Source organism: Pipistrellus kuhlii, unplaced genomic scaffold (genome assembly GCF_014108245.1).
Source record: "Pipistrellus kuhlii isolate mPipKuh1 unplaced genomic scaffold, mPipKuh1.p scaffold_m20_p_5, whole genome shotgun sequence".
NCBI lineage: Eukaryota > Metazoa > Chordata > Mammalia > Chiroptera > Vespertilionidae > Pipistrellus > Pipistrellus kuhlii.
In genome coordinates, this window is record NW_023425551.1 from 20,312,651 (window position 1) to 20,333,517 (window position 20,867).

Here is a 20,867-nt window from a genome sequence, read left to right on the forward strand (position 1 = left end):
AAATTGAATCTTGGTAGACCTTTAGGGAAACTGACCAAATATCCACATTGAAAAACTAACAAAATCATGGGCAACTCCCAAAAGATTTCTGTTCGGGTAGAACAGATGTCTGTCACAGGAAAGCTTCATTTTACAGAGAAACCTCCCAGAAAAGATTTGGGGTAGGAATAACGTAGAAAAGAGGAGATGGTGAAGGAATGCCACCTTTGTAATAAATGTGGGGGGGTTTTTTGTTTTGTTTTTTTGCCAAGAGGGGCGCGGATACTAAGGAGCCTGCCAAATTCCTATGCCTAAGTTATTTTAGCACAATTCCAAATGACTTCCCATTCAATTTACATAGTGTTTGGCAAAATAAAGTGATCAGGATGGGGAAGATAGAGTACTAGAGAGAGAAAAAACACACATTGGGTTACCAGCTCAACAAACAGGAAGTGAATTTATTAGTGCTGACTAATATATTAGCAAACTGAAAAGAGTTCCTTTTCCCTCACAGCCTGGGACCAGTGATGCTGATACTAAACACTGCAAGGCCATCTCATTTTATGTAGGAGGGAGGGAGGGAGGGAGGGAGGGAGGGAGGGAGGGAGGGAGAGAAAGAAGTCGTTTTTTATTAATAATCTCCCTCTATCATTAATTCTTATTAGAGTAGGAATACAAACCTTCGCCAAAAGTAAAGAAATAAGTATTAAACTTAGGGGGCTGCATACAACTGTTAGCTTTATTTTTCATTGCAAACCATGGAAAGAGTGACTCTTAAAAGGTTATTTGCCATTGCAGAACACTAAATGTTGACATTTCTTCTCTTCACGTACACCGATTATTTTAAGGAGACTTGAAGCACTCGAGCTGATTGAAGCTGAAGTGAAAGCTGCCTGATGCCCAGGATGAATGTGAGAGTTGGACGGGCCTGCCAGTTCTGGCCCAGCACCATCAGAGCACGGCCAAATGGGAGGTGATATCATTTCACTTTACAATGAAAAGCCCTATCACTGGCAGCAGTGGAGCATCACCAAGGTTACTCAATATCAAATAGCCTGCAGAGATTCTAAACCAACACTGGAGACTTCAGTTGTTCACTGAATGATAACAAACCTTATCCACTGTACCTTCAATGTAGCATTTTTATGCTGCCCTGGGTGAAATATAGAGGCCACTCAAGTTACTCACTTTATCAGGAATTAAAATAGAATTGCTGAAACAGCAGACTGGCTACAGACACAAAAACAATAGCCTTTTGTTTAAACACCCCATAGTGCTTTGTTAAGACCTGGATCCTTTAAATGACTATCTTTGCTATTCTGCCTTTTGTGTGTTGCTTAGCATTAAAAAAAAAAAAAAAAAAAAAAGGGACATGTCTCTTTACCTCTGTAAAAGCAATGAGTGTTCACCTTTCCTTTGTTTTGCTCTTGCACCTGACTTCCTCTCACGGGTTACTAACTCCTTTTTCGGGGCTACTATGCTCAGAGTCGTCAGTATTACCAAAAATGTGGTGAGCCATCAGACCCAAAGGAGAAGTTCAACTGCCCCTTTGGTATGGCATTTCCAACCCATCAATCCCTTATTTTTGTCTTTGCTCTTCTCTTTTCTCAACAGAGAACTTCATCCATTGTTTCATCTGGGCAACTTTTTCTGAGGATATAAATTCAAAAAGAAATACCTATATTTCTCTATTTCTTAAAGTATTTGACAGCATTACCATTTGTCTTTGAAAAGCCAACCTGATCAGATTCACAACCACTGAACCAGAGAGGACCAAATGAAAGCCGTCTTTCTCTTCGAAGAACCAGCATATAGTTTCCATCAAGCCTCCAACACAACCTTATGAACATCTCCACATTCTTTTGCTGCATCTCAAGAAGCGCTTTCTCTAATTCTGTTGAGGAGACAGAGGGTGAAACCGGACCTCTGCCTGCCTCTGAGCTCACAGCCTACCGCCTCCTCAGGGAACATCCTCCCATTCGCTCTTCCTATCTGAAATCTCCCCTCCTGCTGGTGCCTGTGAACTACAACAGTGTTGTAATTGGCTCTGGTTCTTAACTCAAGCAATAATATTACCTCTACCCTGCCACCTCAAAATACTACCCCTTTCCTCTTAGCTTTGAGAGCTTTTACTTTATTTCTTAAAAGTTATTTGCATTCTTTTTCTGCCTATAAAAATAATCCTTATCTCATGAAACCTGGCTTCTTCAATCCAAAGACCTCTTTGAAACGGCTCTCTTGAAAGGCACCAATGGCCTTGTAATGAGTACAGTAGCCTCTTTTCAGACCCTCTCCCCATCTGTGAACTCCATGACGACTGCCCAATCCTGATCTCCTCTCTTCTTCCCCAACTACTTTTACCAACTTCTTCCCAACCCCTAAAATAGCCAGGCTCAAACCGCCCCACCACCCCCTCCAGCCCTAATCTCACTCCCACATTTTCACCAGTTGTTCTGTGGCTTTGGCTCTCTTCTCTCCCGAGTTCTAGATGACCTCCCAGGACCTGCACAAGCCCAACAGCATTTATAGAAAGAAGCACGCACCGGGCTGAGTGCTGGGGCCACACAAATGGCAAGCAAAGGCCCTGCACCCAAGGATCTTGCTCTCAGATGGAGAGAGAAACCTGTATATACAATTATGTAGCTTAGTTTAGTGGAGGGGTGTCAGGCCCCGTGGGAATGTGTGGAAAAGCATGGACGGCATCCATCCAGGGTCTGCCCTCAGAAGCCCAGGAAAGCTCTGTGAGAACAAGGGCACCCCCAGGTTCTTCGAGGAGGAAGGGGAGTTGGACAGATGTGAGAGGTTGTGGGTCAGAAGGAAAAGGAATGGACTGGAGCACGCTGTGAAGAGAAAGCGCAGATAAGACAAGCTAGCATTCCAGTTGGACCTTATCTTTACGTGTGAAGGCACGAGGTAAAGAACTTGGGTGGAGGGAGAAGAGGAGCATGAGGATGGGTGGGTAGGGGGGTGAGGGAGAAAGGGTGATTTGGCAGGTGAAGTCAGACTAACGGGCCAAGTCAGAAAGGCTGCCAGGTGCTGAGGAAGTCGGGTTTTATCCTGTCAGTGATGAGGAGCCGGTGAAGAATTTAACCAAGGAGAAGTATAATCAGATTTACGTGTTACTGACAACACCCGGGACAAGGGTGAGACTCTGTGATGCCACTAGCAACCTTGTACGTGAGTGACTCATACATCTATCTGATCTTCCTGGCTAGCTTTAAGCTTCGACAGGAAGCAGTAACATTGTTCATCTTTGACTCACCTACAACATCCAGCCCCCTGCCATCATTGTAGGAGCCACTGAGAAAATCTTTATGTCAACACAAACTCAGGTTTTAGCCAACCCAATTTATCAGGACTTAGGCTCAGCACTAAATTATATTTTGGTGTCGAATAAACTTCACGCATAGCAGTTAAGTACCGAGAGGCCCACCAGAATTTCAGAGCTTCAGCAGAAACTTGGAGATCATAACTTGTTTTACAGAAGAGGAGGCCAAGGATAAAAATGGGATATGATTTCCCAGCGTCCCACGAGCTCCTGGCAGCCCTGGAATCAGCGTTCTGGCCTCCTGTCTCATCTTCTGGAGGAGATCATAACAGCAGAACGGGTGTCAGTGCTGCTGAGTTAGAAAGATGAGACACTGTACCGCATTCAGTGACTTTTCCAGCATAACACACCCCCAACCCTACACCCCCTGTTTTAGGCCTATCTTCCTTTAAACTAGAAAATACCTTACAATTCTATATGAATGAACATAAATAATGTTTCTTACTTACAAAACATTTAAAGGGGTGTTAACTAGTGATATTTCACCTTCACCTTTTACAATCCAATTTTACTAATGGATTTCTTCAGAAAGAATGTAAGTAATAAACTAGGCCAGTGGTCGGCAAACTCATTAGTCAACAGAGCCAAATATCAACAGTACAATGATTGAATTTTCTTTTGAGAGCCAAATTTTTTAAACTTAAACTTCTTCTAACGCCACTTCTTCAAAATAGAATCGCCCAGGCCATAGTATTTTGTGGAAGAGCCATACTCAAGGGGCCAAAGAACCTCATGTGGCTCACGAGCCTCAGTTTGCCAACCACAGAACTAGGCAAAGAGTAAACTCTACTATAAGAGCTAAGTCATTGGTGTATTTATTATTTCCAAACCCTTATTTTTCTTTTAGTTGCTCCTTCTATAACCAGTAGCTTTTTTAAAAAATATTTTAAAGGCACATACGGGGTGAGCAAAAGTAGGTTTACAGTTGAGTATGCAAAACACAGTTAATAAAGCTGCTGTAATAATCTAACCTGCATGTATTCTCATACAAACAACTGTAAGGCTAATTTTGCCCACCCCTTGTTGTTGTTGTTGTTTTGTTTTGTTTTTTTAATTTCTTTATTGATTAAGGTGTTACATATGTGTCCTTATTTCCCCATTTCCCGCCACTCATGCACTCACCCCCCTGTTATCTGTGTCCATTGGTTAGGCTTATATGCATGCATACAAGTCCTTTGGTTGAATGGATTAAAAAAAAAAAAAAAAAGCCACTGGATCAAACAATTACCAATGATCTATCATAACTCTAAAGATAAGCACTAAATGCCATTACGCTGAAGCATGGTTATAGATATTAATGTCGGACAGGATGTCTTATGATGAAGCTTCCTTTCTTTATTTCTCTAAACTTATTTGAGTTTTAATGAAAGTGGGAATGCGTTAAGCAACTGTGAAGCCACCACCTTTCGGCACCCGTGAGCTATTCTGCATTCCCTGTTAACTAGCTAAGGAAACCAAATCTTCCTGGGCCTTTAGATTCCCAGAGTGAGCCCTGTCCCTATGACCCTTTTGAAAGCTGAGAGCAGCGGAAGAGGCATCCAAGGGATGGGCCCTAGGGGTCTGACATCACAAGGGGCCAGCATGAGCTGAAGCTAGGAACCTGATTTGAATCCTCACATGGTCATCTGTAAACAGCACAGTATCTGTAAACGTACCCTACGGCTTCTATGGCCTTGGTTTTCTCACCTACAAAAGGAAGAGGGGATTTATTACTCAGAGACCCTGCGAGCCCTCTTCCAGCGCTAGCATTCCAGGGGCTGGTGGGTAGTGGGGAGAAAGGCACCTTGCTCATGTGGCCGAAATGACCCCAGTGTTAACTGCCTGTGGCTGTCACTATCACCTGGTGATGGCCCTGTGTTCTTCTCTCCCTCCTCCTCACAGCGTGCCTCTGGAGGATAATGGGTGGGAGAGAAAGCACCAGCTAAATCCTGACAGCCATTTGGGAACGAGGGCTGAAATTTATAACAATTGTATCTGTATTCCATTGCACTTATACTAAAACGCACCCCTCCTTACCTCTACAAACTGCTTGCGCTTTGAGATATCTTACACAAAAAGTTCATTTCATTCCCATGTAAGCAGATATTTATGATCTTTATTTTACAGATGAGAAGAGCTCAAGTGGTTGAAAGAACAAAGTCACAATTAAACTCAAATCACATATCCCTCTACACAACAGCGTCAGGATCTGAACCTAGATATATGACTCAGGCACTTTTTTGTTGTTGTCAATCCTCACCAGATTTGCTTTATAATGTATCTCTTAAGCTGTACATGTTTTATGTATTTGTCTGTGCTATGTCACAAGTTTTTAAAGTGACAAGGGGAAAAAACAGAGGAAGAATTCAATGTTGTTAGCACCAGGAGGGCAAAGCAGTTGTTCCTCTCGAGTGTGTTGGAGTGGTGAGCAGATGTATCATCCAGGAGAGCGCCCTCTCATCAACAGCCTCAGGCATAGAAAGGCTTTCCCCAGACAGGCCTGCACACAGTGCCACCGGTCCCCCGAGAGGAGTATCTACAGCCCAAACCACAGGGCCTGACAGAGCAGGACCCATGTGCACAAGGCATCCAGGTAAGTCAGCCCAGGTGCCTCATCAAATCCAGAACGGAAGCCTGGTCTGAGTCAAAGGGAATGAGGACTCTTCTTAGCAATGAAGGGCAGATGCAGTGACCCTCAGATAAAGCCTGTGTGTCGGGAATGTCAGAGAAACCTAGCTAACACCACTTGGAGACCTTGTCCATCATTTTTTAAAAATATGTTTTTATTGATTTCTGGAGTGAAAGGGACAGGGGGAGAGAGAAACATTGATGAGAAACACTGATCGGCTGCCTCCTGCACACTCCCTACTGTGGATAGAGCCTACAACCTGGGCATGTGCCCTGACTGGGAATTGAACTGGCGACCTCTTGGTGCATGGGATGGTGCTCAATCCACTGAGCTATACTGTCTGGATGTCGTCCATCATTTTAAGAAAGGTGTACCATTTTCTAATGTTGGGCAGGTTATTGGTGCATGCATGCATATGCGTGCACACACACTTATTTTTAATAACTTGGAACACAGAGTTATTTCTTCACATTGTAAATCCTCAACTCCTATATCTCTTGATATAATGAATGTAACCTTCTGACTCTGAGTTAGCACAGGCCAGATTCAACATTCCTCCCTGTGCTCACACTTCCAATTCTAGAATCACAGAGCAGGCTGACCTGCTAAAATGAATTTTCTCAGGAAAGAGAGCTGTGACTAAAGAACGTTTCTGATACCAGCAACAGATGCTCTGGGAACTAATTCAGGCGAGAGTGTACACAGATACAGTAACGAAACTGCCTGTTACACATACTGTGAGAAAGTATGTTTACCTCTCTCCCAAGTTGGGCTTTTTGGGGATGGAATCTTAAAAAATAACATGGCTTTATTTGGGCCTTAATGTGCTCTTAATTTTCAAATGAGGTCTACAAATTAAATCTGAACCTTTCACTGAGCCTAATATGCCCATCCCTTCCCCTCAAGTCCTCTTTTCCCACTTAATCATGGCCCTTTTAATGAAACTAAAAAGTGTCCAGATAAAAATCCAGTTAGGCAAAGGTTGCTCATCATCTCAGCTAACTCTGCTGAAGTTCATGAAGGGTTCGAATGACTGTTGTGGAGATTAAAAGGGTAGAATTCTTCTGGAAATTCAGTAAAAAGCTGAGTGAATTCTTTATGGATAATGGGATCCATTTTTAGAAATGCACTGTTCATTTCCAGCCAGATGTCCTGCTGAACCAATGATAAAAATACTGTTTTCACATCCCAGTACAGCAGGTCCTCCACTAGCGTTCAACAATGTTTCATTACAATGTTTATGAGATATTGTAGGAAAATAACTCTTGCTTGTAACAGCTAGCCTATAAAATTGGTGTCATTAGATGTCATTTTGCTGTAGGGTCAAGTGAGAACTTACTGCATCTGTTTATCTCTAGTAACAAAGAAATCAACAAAACAAAATCATTTAGCCAACAAATTCTATCAAAGTCTCCAGAGACTAGCCAACAATAAATGCTAAAGGTCTCTGCTCTATTTGGACCAGAATAGAGATAAACTGCACAGGGACAACATGTGCTCTGGGCATTCTGCATGCCATTTAAATGCCGGGGAAGCCCCTCGCCTTCTCCCTGGGGGAGTGGGGAGTAGAGAAAGGGGTCCCTCAATGCCATTTCCCTTTTTTAGACTGATAAGTTTATATAACACTAGGGGTCCAGTGCACGAATTCGTGCACCTTGAAAGGAACTATGGACCTTGAGGCTGTGGTAGGCACAGAGGTGGGTCTTGACCCATCCTCCATGCCCCCGCCTGGCAACCTCCCACCATGGCCCCAAGCCCGTCTGCCAGCAGCCTTGCTTCTGCTGCCGCCGCTCTTATGCACTGATGGCACCAGCTCCACTCACATCCGCTAACTGTGCAGAGCAATTGGGGCAGGCGCTAGCAGTGGGTGTGAGCAAGGCCGGCACTGTCAGCAGGTGTGAGGGGTGGCTGTTGCCCAGATCGCCCCTCAGGAGCAGGGGGAGGTGGAGAAGCCCACAGGAGCAATCAGGGCCGGCAGCCTCCATTCGCACCTGCTGATAGCACCTAGTGAGCGGGACTGGCACTGGGTACTGGCAGTGGGTGCAAGCAGTGGTTCCAACACCAGCAGTGGGTGTGAGCGGGGCCAGCGCCAGCAGCAGGTGCAAGCGCCAGGCAGGACAGCTGCGTGTGGAAGCAAGAATTTTCAGTAACCACCAGAGGCTTGCCCTGATGACAGCGATCAGTGCCCCACCTTCATCTGGTGCTCCCACTCACCTGCTCTACCATCCCACCATGGCCATGACACGCCCTCTCGTGGTCAGCACACATTATAGTGACTGGCTGTTCTGTTGTTCGGTTGTTCCATTATTCGATCTATTTGCATATTAGCCTTTTAATATATAAGATCATACCTTAATAGTATCATATGTTCAGGGGCTGTATTTTTTCTTTGTAATCCACACTGATAATGAGGCAGTGAGTACTCTGCAGTCATTTTCAGTTTATCTCAGGCTGCTAACTTGGTGATGGTTAAGTAGTACCTAAAGTCCTGTACATGTGATTAAAAGTAAGTAAATGAAGAATAAAGAACTCAGATGCTCTTTCTTATTTCATCTTTGCCAACCATTGTTCTTAAAATAATAACTTTAGGGAGTATTTAAATCTAGACTTTAAAAGTTCAGCTCTGCCCTGGCCAGGTGGCTCATTTGGCTAGAGCATCATCCCACACACCAAAAGTTTGTGGGTCCCATTCCAGCCAGGGTACATACCTATATTGAGGGTCCAATCCCTGGTTGGGGCATGTACGAGAACAAACACTGTTTCTCTCTCACATCAATGTTTCTCTCTCTCTCTCTCTCTCTCTCTCTCTCTCTCTCTCTCTCTCTCTCTTTCTCTCTCTCTCTCTCTCTCTCTCATCATTAAGAAAAGTTTATCCTCTGGTAAGGATTTTTTTTTTTTTAAAGTTGAACTCTTAAGAATTTTCCAAAGTTATTAATTTTATTAATGGTAAACCCCTTCAATGAATTATTTTAGGGCATTAAGGCAACTATTAAAGCATTTATCTTTTCAAAATTAAATTCACATATAGGCAAAACCAATGGTGATGACATTTCATTTGGATCTACTGAACAGTCAAAAAGAAAAGAAAATCAGAAAAACCTAGATGTTTAATTTTATAAGGGAAGCAAAGAGAAGCTCTGAGCTGGTGCTTGAAAATACACAGAAGAGGCAGGGAAGCACAGTTTCCTGGAGAGTGTTCAAAAAAGGCTGGGCCTGAAAATTCCAGCTCACACCCGCCCTTCTTAGAGCATTCTCCACAGGCAGGCCGGCAGAGCGGAGGGACTTAACAATGGCTCTACCTATGGGGCTGGCTCGGGGCACAGTGCCACTTAATCCTCATACTCATTATTCAGGAGGAAGGTAAGCTAGAAGGAGAGAAGCTCCCTGGCTCCCAGTCAAAATTTACAAAAGACCATCACTAGGAAGTGAAGAGATCTAGAAGAAACCGTGGTTGGATGTAGGTGCTTTATGTAACCACCATCGAGGAAGGCAAAAGTCAAAGTACAACTCCAAGGCCACACAGAAGAGCCTGACTAATGCCATCCCCCCCCCCCCCCCCCCATTTAGGCTTAGTACGTAGATTCCTCGGGTTAATGAGAAAGGAATCCAATAATGTCCACTTCTGAACAGTTAAATGCCAAGACTGTGAGACACATGATAGAGTAATAAGATACATATGAGATCATCTCTTAATCTTCTAGATTAAAGGAACAAAACAGGTTTCGGATCTACGGTCTCCTTAGTTCTGTTCAGAATTCCAAATCTATTGTGAGTCCTTTGATAGCTGTTCCTTCTCTCTCTAAGCAGAAATTATCCGCTTTCTCTAACTCCCATACAGCAACTTATGGCCCATTCTGAGTGTTTTTCACATTGTGATTTGCACTATAAGTAAAAGTGTAAATTCCTTGAGAGCCACGACCCTGACTTTGTATTCTGCGATTCTGCCAGAATAACAGATTTCTAACAAATGGCTGTTAAAGGTAATCGAGTGCAGCCGTTAAGAATACGAGCCCTGCAGCCTGAGACTGTCCAAGTTTAAGCCCTGATTCTACCACTAATTTTGAGATGGCGGGAAAGTTTCTAATCTTCATGTCTCCATTTTTTTTTTTTCAAATATAAAACTGGCACAGTAGTTATTGTGAGCATTAACTGAGATAATACCTGTAATGGGCTTAGAATGGTACTTGGCATATACTTAAGTGTTGAATGAATGTTGCCTAGTAATCAGTAGTCATAGTAATAACACATTAATAAATGAATTAATAAATGACTGATATACATGGAAGAATTATCATAAAAACTAGGGGGGATCCTGATGCTGGGTTTTCCTTGAACAAATGACAGTATTTCTCCCAGATTTAAACCTTTCACAATTAGATAAAATACAGGACATTCAGTTAAGTTAAATTTTAGATAAACAACAGTACTTTTTTGGTATAATTATGTCCCAATAGTGCATGGTAAGAGAAAACTGGTAAACTAGCATCTAGTAGAATAAGAACACTGGTTTGCTGTTTTTTAAAAAAAGTCTCTAAGTCTTAAAAGTTACTGCCTTGCTCTTTTAAATAATTTCCCAGTTTACAACTTTCAGGAGGGTCTCCTTGTCACACCTTTACAGTCCTTACCACCAACAGTAAGTTGAAGTAAAAATGAGAATTTTAAACCAGATAAAGGAAGATGCTCTTTCTGTATATCTCCTCTCTTTAAAAAGTCAATAAAAACATATTTTAAAAATAAACTGGTGTCGATTCTTTGAGGACATTTCCATAAGAGGGAGGTTTCCACAGAATCCAGAACACATTAGGCATGCAGGTTGAGAGTATTATGATATCTCACACATACTCTATGTTCATTAGAAACAGGTCTTCTTTGATAAGTAACATCACACGCATGCTTTCAATGCCAATGAACAGGCTTGCAGTGGGGATCTTACCCCTCAGCACGGATTTGAGGTTGAGCTTGGCTTGGCGGTGCAGGTCCTCCACGCAGGGGGGCCTCGAGGTGGGGAGGAACACGTTCTCCTGCTGGTGCCAAGGCGCGGTGTAGTGGACCGTCCATCTGCTCTCCTCATCGAGGTTGGAGACCGCTGTGGAAGGAGAGTCAGAGTCAATCCAGCTGTCAAATTAAGTTTCACTGGCTCTACATGTATTGCATCAAAATGGGATCTTGGTGCCCAACACATCCCTGGGCTAAGGGCCAGCGAGAGGGAAACGGAGCAAATTCTAAGTGAGCTTTGACCTTAGACATCAGGGGTCCCTTCCCATAGTGTTTTTGTCTCTAAAGGAACTGGTGAAACTCTCCATCATGTTTTGGTAGAAATGTTTACTCAATTAACTGCTTCTTAGCATTTTAGACCCTCCCTCTAAGCCAATGTTAGAAAATGATTGACAGAATTGATAGAGACCTCCAATTCCTACCTAAGTCCACCATGACAGGAATCTGCTACTCAATTATATAGAGCCATTGCTCAGTAAACGTTAGAGTATCAGAACAGGAACAAATTTCCTACTGAGAAGTTGAGACAAAATAGTTCCTCCCTTAAGCATTATTTTAAAATATCACTGTTGTAAACTCAATTAAATTTAAAAATTAAGCATAAGCAGTCAATGTAATTCATTTAAATAGCATACCTAATAGAAGTAGAAGTCAATTTGTGCTACGAAATTTTCTTTGTATTTCTTGCTTTCATGAAATACTTTTATATTAAAATGGGTGTTTTTTTTTAATTCCAATGTAATTTACTTTTCACAACACAATCCAATTCAACTGAACTTTCCAACATAACAGAGATTAAAATATTAGGAGGAGGAATAACAGGTAATCATGAGAGAATGCCAAATCTCTACAATAATTTTTCTTTATATCCCCCTAGGGCTTGAGACCTCTTTGTCTATTTCACTTTCCCTAACAACACAACCTAAAATAGCATACCAGTGGAGCACCAAACAGATTCATCAACAATTTTTATAAAGATTTTTAGAGAGGAGAGGGAGAGGGAGAGAAAGAAACATCGAGAGGAGCATGAAACATAGATTGGCTGCCTCCTGTATGCCCCCCACCAGGGATCAAGCTAGCAACCTTTTGGTGCACAAGAGACGGCACCCAACCAACTGAGCCACACCAGCCAGGGCTCATCAAAAGTTTTAAGTACTTTCTACATACAGTATCTGCCACTGCGAGCCAATCATAGAATAGACTAGAGAAGTGTAAGAGAAAGACCCTGCGCTGAGTCATTTGCAGGTGGTGGCAAGTATAGCACCTGTAAAACCAGCAGATACTAAAATTGTGAGACGGGGGCGAGTCTTCCCTAACCATGACTGATGATATAGAGGGCACAATGGGCGGACCCACATCTCTGGTAACTAAACCATAAAACAGATTCTCAAAATAAAACGAGCAGGCATACATGAACTATTCAACCTTCTATTTGAACATATTTGAAGTCAACACAGTGGACCCCATAGCACAGCTACCACGTCTATTATAAAGATCATGTGAACAACTATATGTAAAGTCTTAGCTCACAAAATAACTCATGGAAAGCCTGGGTGAGGCAGCAGCAGCGCATTTACCCCGAGGGAGCCCCTGACTTGTAGCACCATCACTAATGAGAAGTTGTCCTTCCTCAGCAATCCCAGGAACCTGAGCCAGAGGTTAGCTCTCACTCCCCCTCTCTGCAGCTACTAAATTCTACAAGCCTTGATTCCAAATAGTTCATTTCCTATGTGATCCCACCCTCTCCATCAATTGCTAAATGGGGAAAATAAACGCTGAGACCTAGACATTAAGTTATAAACAGAAAGGTCCCGTGTGCTTTCTGCTTTCAGTGTTGGACAAAGAAGCATGCACATTAGGCACCGGGATTCGCCTAACCTCTTGTTGAACAAATGTTTTGCATGGCGCATATAGCTCTCGATCTTCAAACATAACATCCACAAGGACCCGTCTAAGCTCTTACATACATGTCTGATAATCCTGAACAGTTCGGAATTCGCCGTATGTACCCTAAAGAGGAGCCCTAGTCAATTACAATGTTTTGGGCTCATGTCCTTGTATTTGAAAGACTGAATGACCCGCTTTCACAGCTGGAAAATACTGAAAATGGAAACTTCCTATTTGCCAATTACAAATCAAGTCCAAGTAATACTATTGGAGTCTGTGCAACCACACCATTAGCCCCCTGCACAGCCACCAGCTGCTCCTATGAATGGGCAGCGGTCTCTCCCCGGGTTTTCTCCTTCTTGCGGGGGCAGATGCCAGGCAGTCCATCCACAGACAGCCTTCCAGTGGCAGAGCCGCAGACAGCGATCCCGGGGTGCAGTTCTCGGTTGCTTCCTCCACAGTTTTTCTCACCAATGGCTCCTGCCCTTGCACAATTATCCGGTTTCAATCAGTGGTCCCAAAACCAAGCTAAAACGAATCAACCAATAGCTAGGTAAAAACAAAACCGTGTGTGTGTGAAAATTACACTTTTCCAGGGGATGAAGAAGCACCTGGATTAAAGAAATGGAAACCAATGGGGAGTGAACAATGAAGCCACACCGCAGAAGTGTGCACTTTACAATGGCGGGCCCATCTAGACAGAGTTTGTGCTCCAGTTCTGAAACACAAGACAGAGAGTGCCAGGGGAGTTAGAGGATCATCACCACCAAAAATATGTGACACCTAACTCAGAGGTTCCCTGTACAGTCAGCCAAAGAATAAAACACACACACACACACACACACACACACACACACACACACACCAAAAAACATACAGCGGGGTGGACATAAAGTAAACACAAGGTCCTTCCCTCCACCTTCTTCAGAGGGCTTCTTTTAAGAGCACAAAAGCAGTGAATTCACCAGAAATCTGAGCCACAAATAAATAAGGCATGCTGAGATCACCTAATTCTGCCCTAGAGCCACCAAAGTCTGAGGTATTTGAACAACCTGCTTTAGAGTTGAGTTTAACATGTATCAATTATGCTCTTTCACCCTCTAATTCCACTACTCCAAAGGATGAAATAGTACACACACACACACACACACACACACACACACACACTGCCACAGCGGGGAGGAGAGAAACTACTTACTTTTCTTCTTAAATAGCTTAATGAAAGACTTGATCTTTGCGTTAATGAAGACCACCATTTCCAGGATGCCCACATAGGGCTTAGAAACTTAAATCCCATTCAGAGCTCAGTCCAGCAGGCAGGTGGCAAACTGCATCCCTGTGCTCCGGATTCTCGGATTCTCACTTCTTGCTCTGTCCTCCTATCATCAGACATCTGCCCAGGATGATGTAACTTGGAGGCTGAGCTTATTGTCAGGCAGTTACAAACCATTAACAGTCCTTGAACCTGAAAATCTCCCACTGAAACCTAATCTCTGGGGCCGAGAGCCTCCAGTGACAACATGAGCAGGAAGAGAAAGCCAATCACAGTCCTTATTTGCATGATAGCCATGGCCGTCTTTCTGCCCCTGGGCTCATGTCTTCCACTTTCTTGCCAGCAGATCAGAAGTTCCTCCTCTCCAGAGTCCAGAGAGCAGTGCAGCTCACCTCTGCGGAGGTCAAGGTGAAGCACATGGGCTCCCCATTTTCACGAGGCCCCGAGAACGCCCAGATCTGTTAACTGGAGCCCACGATTCTAAGAGCAAGTCTGTGTTGCTTCTTTGACTCTCCAGTTAATTCAGGCATGGGAATTGATTTTAGGAGAAAAAGAGCCAAACTATTGTTTCCCCGGCCACGCCCCCAGGCTCTGCCTGCCTTGCCAAAGTAGTAAAACTTTACAACAGAACCTCCATTGAGCTGTAAGTGATGGCTTGGTTGCATTTTCCTGCAAATTAGTCCGCCCAGTATTCTCACCCAGTTGTGGGGTTTTTTTTTAGCCAGTGATTGAGAACCAGCACTGTAATTGTCCCAGTTTGATCTTACTTGCACTTAGCTCTCACAACTCCCTCCCTCCCAAAACCCCAGCTTACCCACTCCAAAGGAGAAACTAGATGGAGTACCTTAATCATTAGGAAAACAAAATGAAATAAAGTACCCTAATCATTTAAATCTGTATTTTGAGTTTAATTACCATTTAAGATCCTGGCTAAAAAGTTACACACACACACACACACACACACACACACACACACACACGCTGCTGGTGGGGAAGAAGAGGAGTAATTTCAAAGAAACATTATCTGGGTTTCTCTTTAACATGAATATAATAGTATACTTAGTGTTCTGGTTCTTTTGTCCATCCTCAGAGAACTGGGGAAACACAAATAAAGAAGAGTCAGAAATGGGGTTTAAGCAGGATCTAGAAAACATATGTTCTGGGGTAAAGAAACGGGAACAAAAAGAAAAGAATACAGATCAGGAAATACTACAAAAAAGAACAAAGAAGAAACAATACTCCTCACATCTCTCCCCAATTCCACTTTATGGCAATGCAGTCTTTGAAACACGTTAGACAACCCTCTTAGTTCATAGCCTTGGGCCAGACTTATAACTGAATGGGGAAATGTAATAACCCACTAATTCAAAACATTTAGTTATAACAAAAACTCTCAAAGAGTAAAGCTTACGTAAGGGGCTCCCCCCAGGGAAAGCTTTGGAAGGATTCCTCCACAAATCCTTCCCCTCCTCCATCTTATACTTCGAACAACAACAAAAAATAAAACAAGTTATTATCATATTAGCATTTGTATGAGAGATTTCCAAACTGTGGTCTTTCATCCTACCCAAAGCTTTGCTTAAAAGCAATTACATGGCCAGATGGTAGGTTAAATTCTATAGCTGCCTCCCATTGGTGGGCACAGTTCCCCTGAGGAAAACCAATGCATGAGCAACAGTGACCTTGCTCATGAGGGTTGCCTCTCAACCTTCATCGCAGTGGAGACAGTCCTAGTCACAGCCCACACGGTGATGGGCACCACCCTACTTGCAATAGAAAGCAGCATGTAGCTTTTTCATGTACACAACAATGGCATCCGACCACTGACTCGTGCATGAAACAGGTAAAGACTGAGCACGTAGCAAGTTCCACTTATTTGAGATACATCAGTGAGATGCCCGCCCTCAGGAAGCTGACTTATCTGACGATAAACTACGATTACATGGCACATTAGAACACGGTAAGTGTAATGGACAAAAGAAAAAGTTGCTAGGATGAAAGGAGTTCTGGGGACGAGCAGGTGGCAGTATTGAGTGGAAGTCAGGGCAGACCTCACGGGAAAGGTGAGACTTGGGTAAAAAGGTTAAGGAGGCACTGGAAAGAAAACAAACATCTGTAGTGAGGACGAGGAAGGCCTCTTCATTGGGTAATGAGACTTTTCCAATCCGTCAGGACTAGTCGGAGAAGAGCTCTCAGAAGATGAACTGTAGTAAGAGCCACGCATGGAGTCCTTTCCTCCTCAGTGTTAGGCTGGTTATTACACGGCCACGGCTGTGTAATGATGAGGCCGCCAACTGGTTACACCTGGGTCAGGGGGAGTCCAGGGGCAGAACGCAGGCTCCATCCCAGGCACTGGTCCGCCATTCATTTATCGCATGCTGCTTCCTGACTCCTGAAGTCCAGATCGTCAGGTAGCAACCAACTCAAGGAGGGTTTCTGTTGTGTTACATACTACGTTGTGTTTTGAAATAGCTTACTAATTATAAAAAAGTTCCCCAGCCAAAACCGGTTTTGCTCAATGGATAGAGCATTGACCTGCGGACTCAAGGGTCCTGGGTTCGATTCCAGTCAAGGGCATGTACCTGGGTTGCGGAAACATCCCCAGTAGGGGGTGCGCAGGAGGCAGCTGATTGATGTTACTCTCTCATCGATGTTTCTAACTCTATATACCTCTCTCTTCCTCTCTGTAAAAAATCAATAAAATATATTAAAAAAAAAAAACAGAAAAAAAACCTTCCCCAATAATTTTATCATCTCTCGATATCCTCATAAGCATGAGAACAGGTAAGTGCTTTCATCTTATGATCTGCATTGCCTCCATGCCATAGTTTATTAAAGAGCCATGCTTTTATGGAAATGTCTAATAATTTTTGATTGCTCAATTTATACACCCAACAGAAAACGTATAAATAATACCTCCTATTCCAATGCTAGTCCTATAACAGCAACAACAGTTAAACCAAAGTTCTAATATCCCAAATGTGGACTACTTCACTGCACAGCACAGAAGGGAAGAGCCAACTCCGGAGCCACCCACCCAGGATGCTGGCCACTTCCTAGAACTGTGCCCTCTCCATACCTCAGTTTTCTCATATGTAAAACGGGGGTCAATAACAGTATTGGTTATACAAGGTTAGTATGAGGATTCAAAGTTATTATTGACTAAGCCTTAGAACTGCACCTAGTACATGGTAAGCATATATATATATATATATATATATATATATATATATTTGTTGGATTAATAAAATCTTAAGAGATCGCTAAGCTGCCCTAAGCTTTTTAAAGGTTCATTCATGCTTAACAGACAGGAGTCCACTTCCCAGATTTCAGCTGTTTTACTTCTTATCTTAAGTGAAACTGTGGGCTCCATGAATGTGGGCTTCAAACCTGTCATTTCTACTTTTTATGCACACAGTATCTTTTTTCGTACAGCCCTGCTGGCTTATCTTAGCCCAAGATTTGAAAATTCTATTACCATTACTATTGTATAAATGCAGGCATCCTTATTCATAAAGTTCCAACACTTTTGCTTAATCTTCCACTGAAATAAAATCTTATTCTCAACTAAATTTTAATTTTTTAATTCTAGGAATCATCTGATTCTTTCCATACTTAGCTGCATACTTCCCATGAGCAAGTATATGACCTACCAGCAAAGGGATTTGCAGGAATATTTCACAAAATAATACGTATTCTAAAAATTTTGACTGTAACTGTGCATTAATGTTCAACCATTCAGCCATTAGACACTGAGCACTGATTGGCTGGTTTGTGTTAGGTATCCGGGTGAAAAGTAAATCCAACATGGTCACTGGCCTTGGGAAGGTTCCATAGTCCAGTAGGGAGGACACACCCAAACAGGCAAACACAATAAAATGAATGAGGGCAGGGAGAGAGATAAGATCACGGAAAGATGATAAAGGGCATGGATCTCATTTGGAAAGCAAACAGCTGATAGAGGACACAAGAGCAGAGGGGACTCAGGTCCTGGGACACACAGGGAAGAGGCTTCCCTGTAAGCTTACAGGAGGGTGATGGGGGAAAGAGTGGCAGGGGAGGCAGAGAGAGAAGCAGAGACCAGATCCTGGAGGCCACTGCTTGTAAGGAGGTGGATTTTCCATAGTGGGCTAGGAAGTCACCAAAAGAGGTTAAGAGGGAAAGCTGTATGGTCAGTGCTGCTTGAGCTGTGCATTGGACTGGCTGGGCAGGGGCCGGGGAGAGAGACACTGGGGAACTGGGCCAGCAATCCACGCCCAAGGGGAGGAGGTCAGATCCAACTCCCATGCAGGGCTCTTTTTCTACAACTCCCTCGCTCTTATCTGCCTGTAGTGAGCAGTTTATAATGTTTCAGGAACCATCATATACGTAAAGTTTAACAGTCTAAAAAGTAAAGCCCCAACTAGTCAACAAATGACTCAGTTACTAACATTCAAGCTTCATCTGTAACACAGCCTTATAATATACTCATTGTTTTTATTAGACACAGAAGATTATATGCTTAAACCTAAAAGCTTCTTATGAGTAGAGTTGTCCATGGCTCTCAGAACTACTCATAGATAAGGCTTCCAGGTCCCTCTAGTCCTCCCCATTCCCCATGCCCACTCACATAAAACCTCAGGCCTTCCCAGGTGTACTAAGTGTAGCTAGGGTATTAAAAGTATTTATTTTGAAGGCAAACACCTTCACAAACTTTATTTACTAAAATACTGTACATGGAATTATAGGCAGAAGCAAAGAATATTATATACATATATATATATATATATATATGTATGTACATTTCAAACTACATAAAATCAAATCCTAGATCAATTGAAGTGGAATATATAATCAATAAAGATCACTGTGGTCTTCTAAGTTGGGAGGGGAAGAAAGGGGGAAAAAAACCAGACATAATGGAGTTCTCTTCTGATTAGGGTCATGTACTGAATAATAATTTTAAGCACTTCTCAAAGACATCTTAACTCTTCAAAAATAGAAAATTTCTGTCCAACCTTATCTATAAACGGTGCCTTTACTGTCAGTCTGTTTTAGACTAGTTTAAAATCAAGCTTAATATCTGAAATAGAAGGTTGTACAAGACTGAGTTAATTTAGGTATAATCATTATCTTTATGCGTTGTTAAAATGCTTGAATTAAAATTTTTAAATTCATGGGCACACCATTCTTGTGCTTTTCAGACTTATTGGAGCTTTGGAAAACATCATAGCAGAAAGTATTCAATATAAGCCCCTGGTGCTATAAAATAAAATATATACACTTGGTAGTAAGAGATTTTAGAAATTTCTAGAAATTAACTAGCAACATAATCTACTTCATAAACACTATAGCCTTGGCTGGTGTGGCTCAGCTGATTGAGCATCATCCCATGCACTGAAAGGTTGCCGGTTTGATTCCCAGTCAGGGCACATGCCCAGACCATGGGTTCAATATTCTGTGGGGTATAAGCGGGAGTCAATTGATCGATGTTTCTCTCTCTCTCTCTCTCCTCTCTCTCCTCTCTCTCTCTTCATCTCACTTCTTCTCTCTCTAAAACAAACTTAAAAATGAAAAAAAGAAATTGCTTTAAAAGTCAATAAACATTTGTAATAAGGCTTTAGTAACAGGAAAACTTGTATTTAATGTAGGCCTATCCTCTGTTTATTAAGGAACACATTCTTCCTATAACTTTGACTTTGGGGGAGAGGGGATTTATGTTTCATGTTTTTATAAAAACCCTTTCACATTGAGAGCAAGTATATACGGTCTATTATATCTATCAAAATGGCAAGCACTGAAGCTGCAAAACAAATCAATAATAAGCAGATGAATTAATACAATCAATAAGTGTGTAAATAGGAGAATAAAATTTTAAAACAGAGCTGCCAGATAAAACCAGGGTGCCCAGATAAAGTTGAATTTCAGATAAACAAAATTCACAATTAAGAATTTTTTTTTAAAAGTACAGTAAAATTCATTTGTTAATACAACTGTAATTTATGGTACTGAAAAATAGCCTTAAGTGTTTGACACAATAGATGAAAAAATATCCTTCAGGTTTTTCAAGACAAATGAATTGACTGTAGGCTCTTGCTGTTTGGCATTCAATTGATTAGAAAGAAAAAAAAATCCCAAAATGAGTTGGTCACTTAAAACAGAAGAAATCAATTTCTTATTTTTCACATTAAGCATTTTCTTACAAATTAATACTATTCATCTCTCAGTCTAAGACGTTAAGCATTTAAAACTTCACCTTCTCTTAGATTCTCTGTCCAGTGAGCTGCCGCAGAAGAGGAATGGGTATTAGAGCGATTGCACAGTGGAAGGGAGCCTGCCGTCTCCCTAACCCAGCAGACAGAAACGGGACGGTCATTGTCCCATGCCCCTGGTGTGATGAACACCAAGTATAAATATGCTTGTAGTAAATCCAAGTTAAACTCTGTGATAAGGTAAAATTTCCCAGTTTACAGAGAATACAAGAGGTATAGGAATAAACAAAACCATCAGACAAACTAAAAGTGAAACATTTTGCTGGTCTGGCCTCTCCTAAAAGTCAACTAAATAATGACAACAACAATAATAATAATAATAATAATAATAATAATAGGAATGTGCAAAATTAAGGGAGATTTACAGAACATCACAACCAGATGCACAATCATGGGTAGGATACTAGTCCTGAATAAACTCAGCTATAAGAAGGCCTTTTTCCTACATGTGGGAAAATTTGAATATGTAGGTGTCATCTTATTCTTTTTTACAATTGCATAATGAGGTTTAAACACACACACACTGGTTTTAAAGGTAATGTTGTA

The 20,867-nt window shown here is 42.1% G+C and overlaps 1 protein-coding gene across 6 annotated transcripts in view; it reads right to left on the reverse strand.

Annotated features, from left to right (window-relative positions):
* The window catches only part of NHSL1 (NHS like 1), a 191,560-nt gene that overhangs the window by 36,139 nt on the left and 134,554 nt on the right, over nucleotides 1-20,867 (reverse strand). For 5 of the 6 annotated variants that reach the window (XM_036415169.2, XM_036415167.2, XM_036415170.2 and 2 more), the window contains exon 2: nucleotides 10,849-11,001. In XM_036415169.2, the coding sequence (XP_036271062.1) occupies nucleotides 10,849-11,001 (153 nt within the window). Of the gene's footprint in view, nucleotides 1-10,848; nucleotides 11,002-13,995; nucleotides 14,617-20,867 lie in introns of those variants that run through there. The other variant, XM_036415172.2, reaches the window with a different exon arrangement.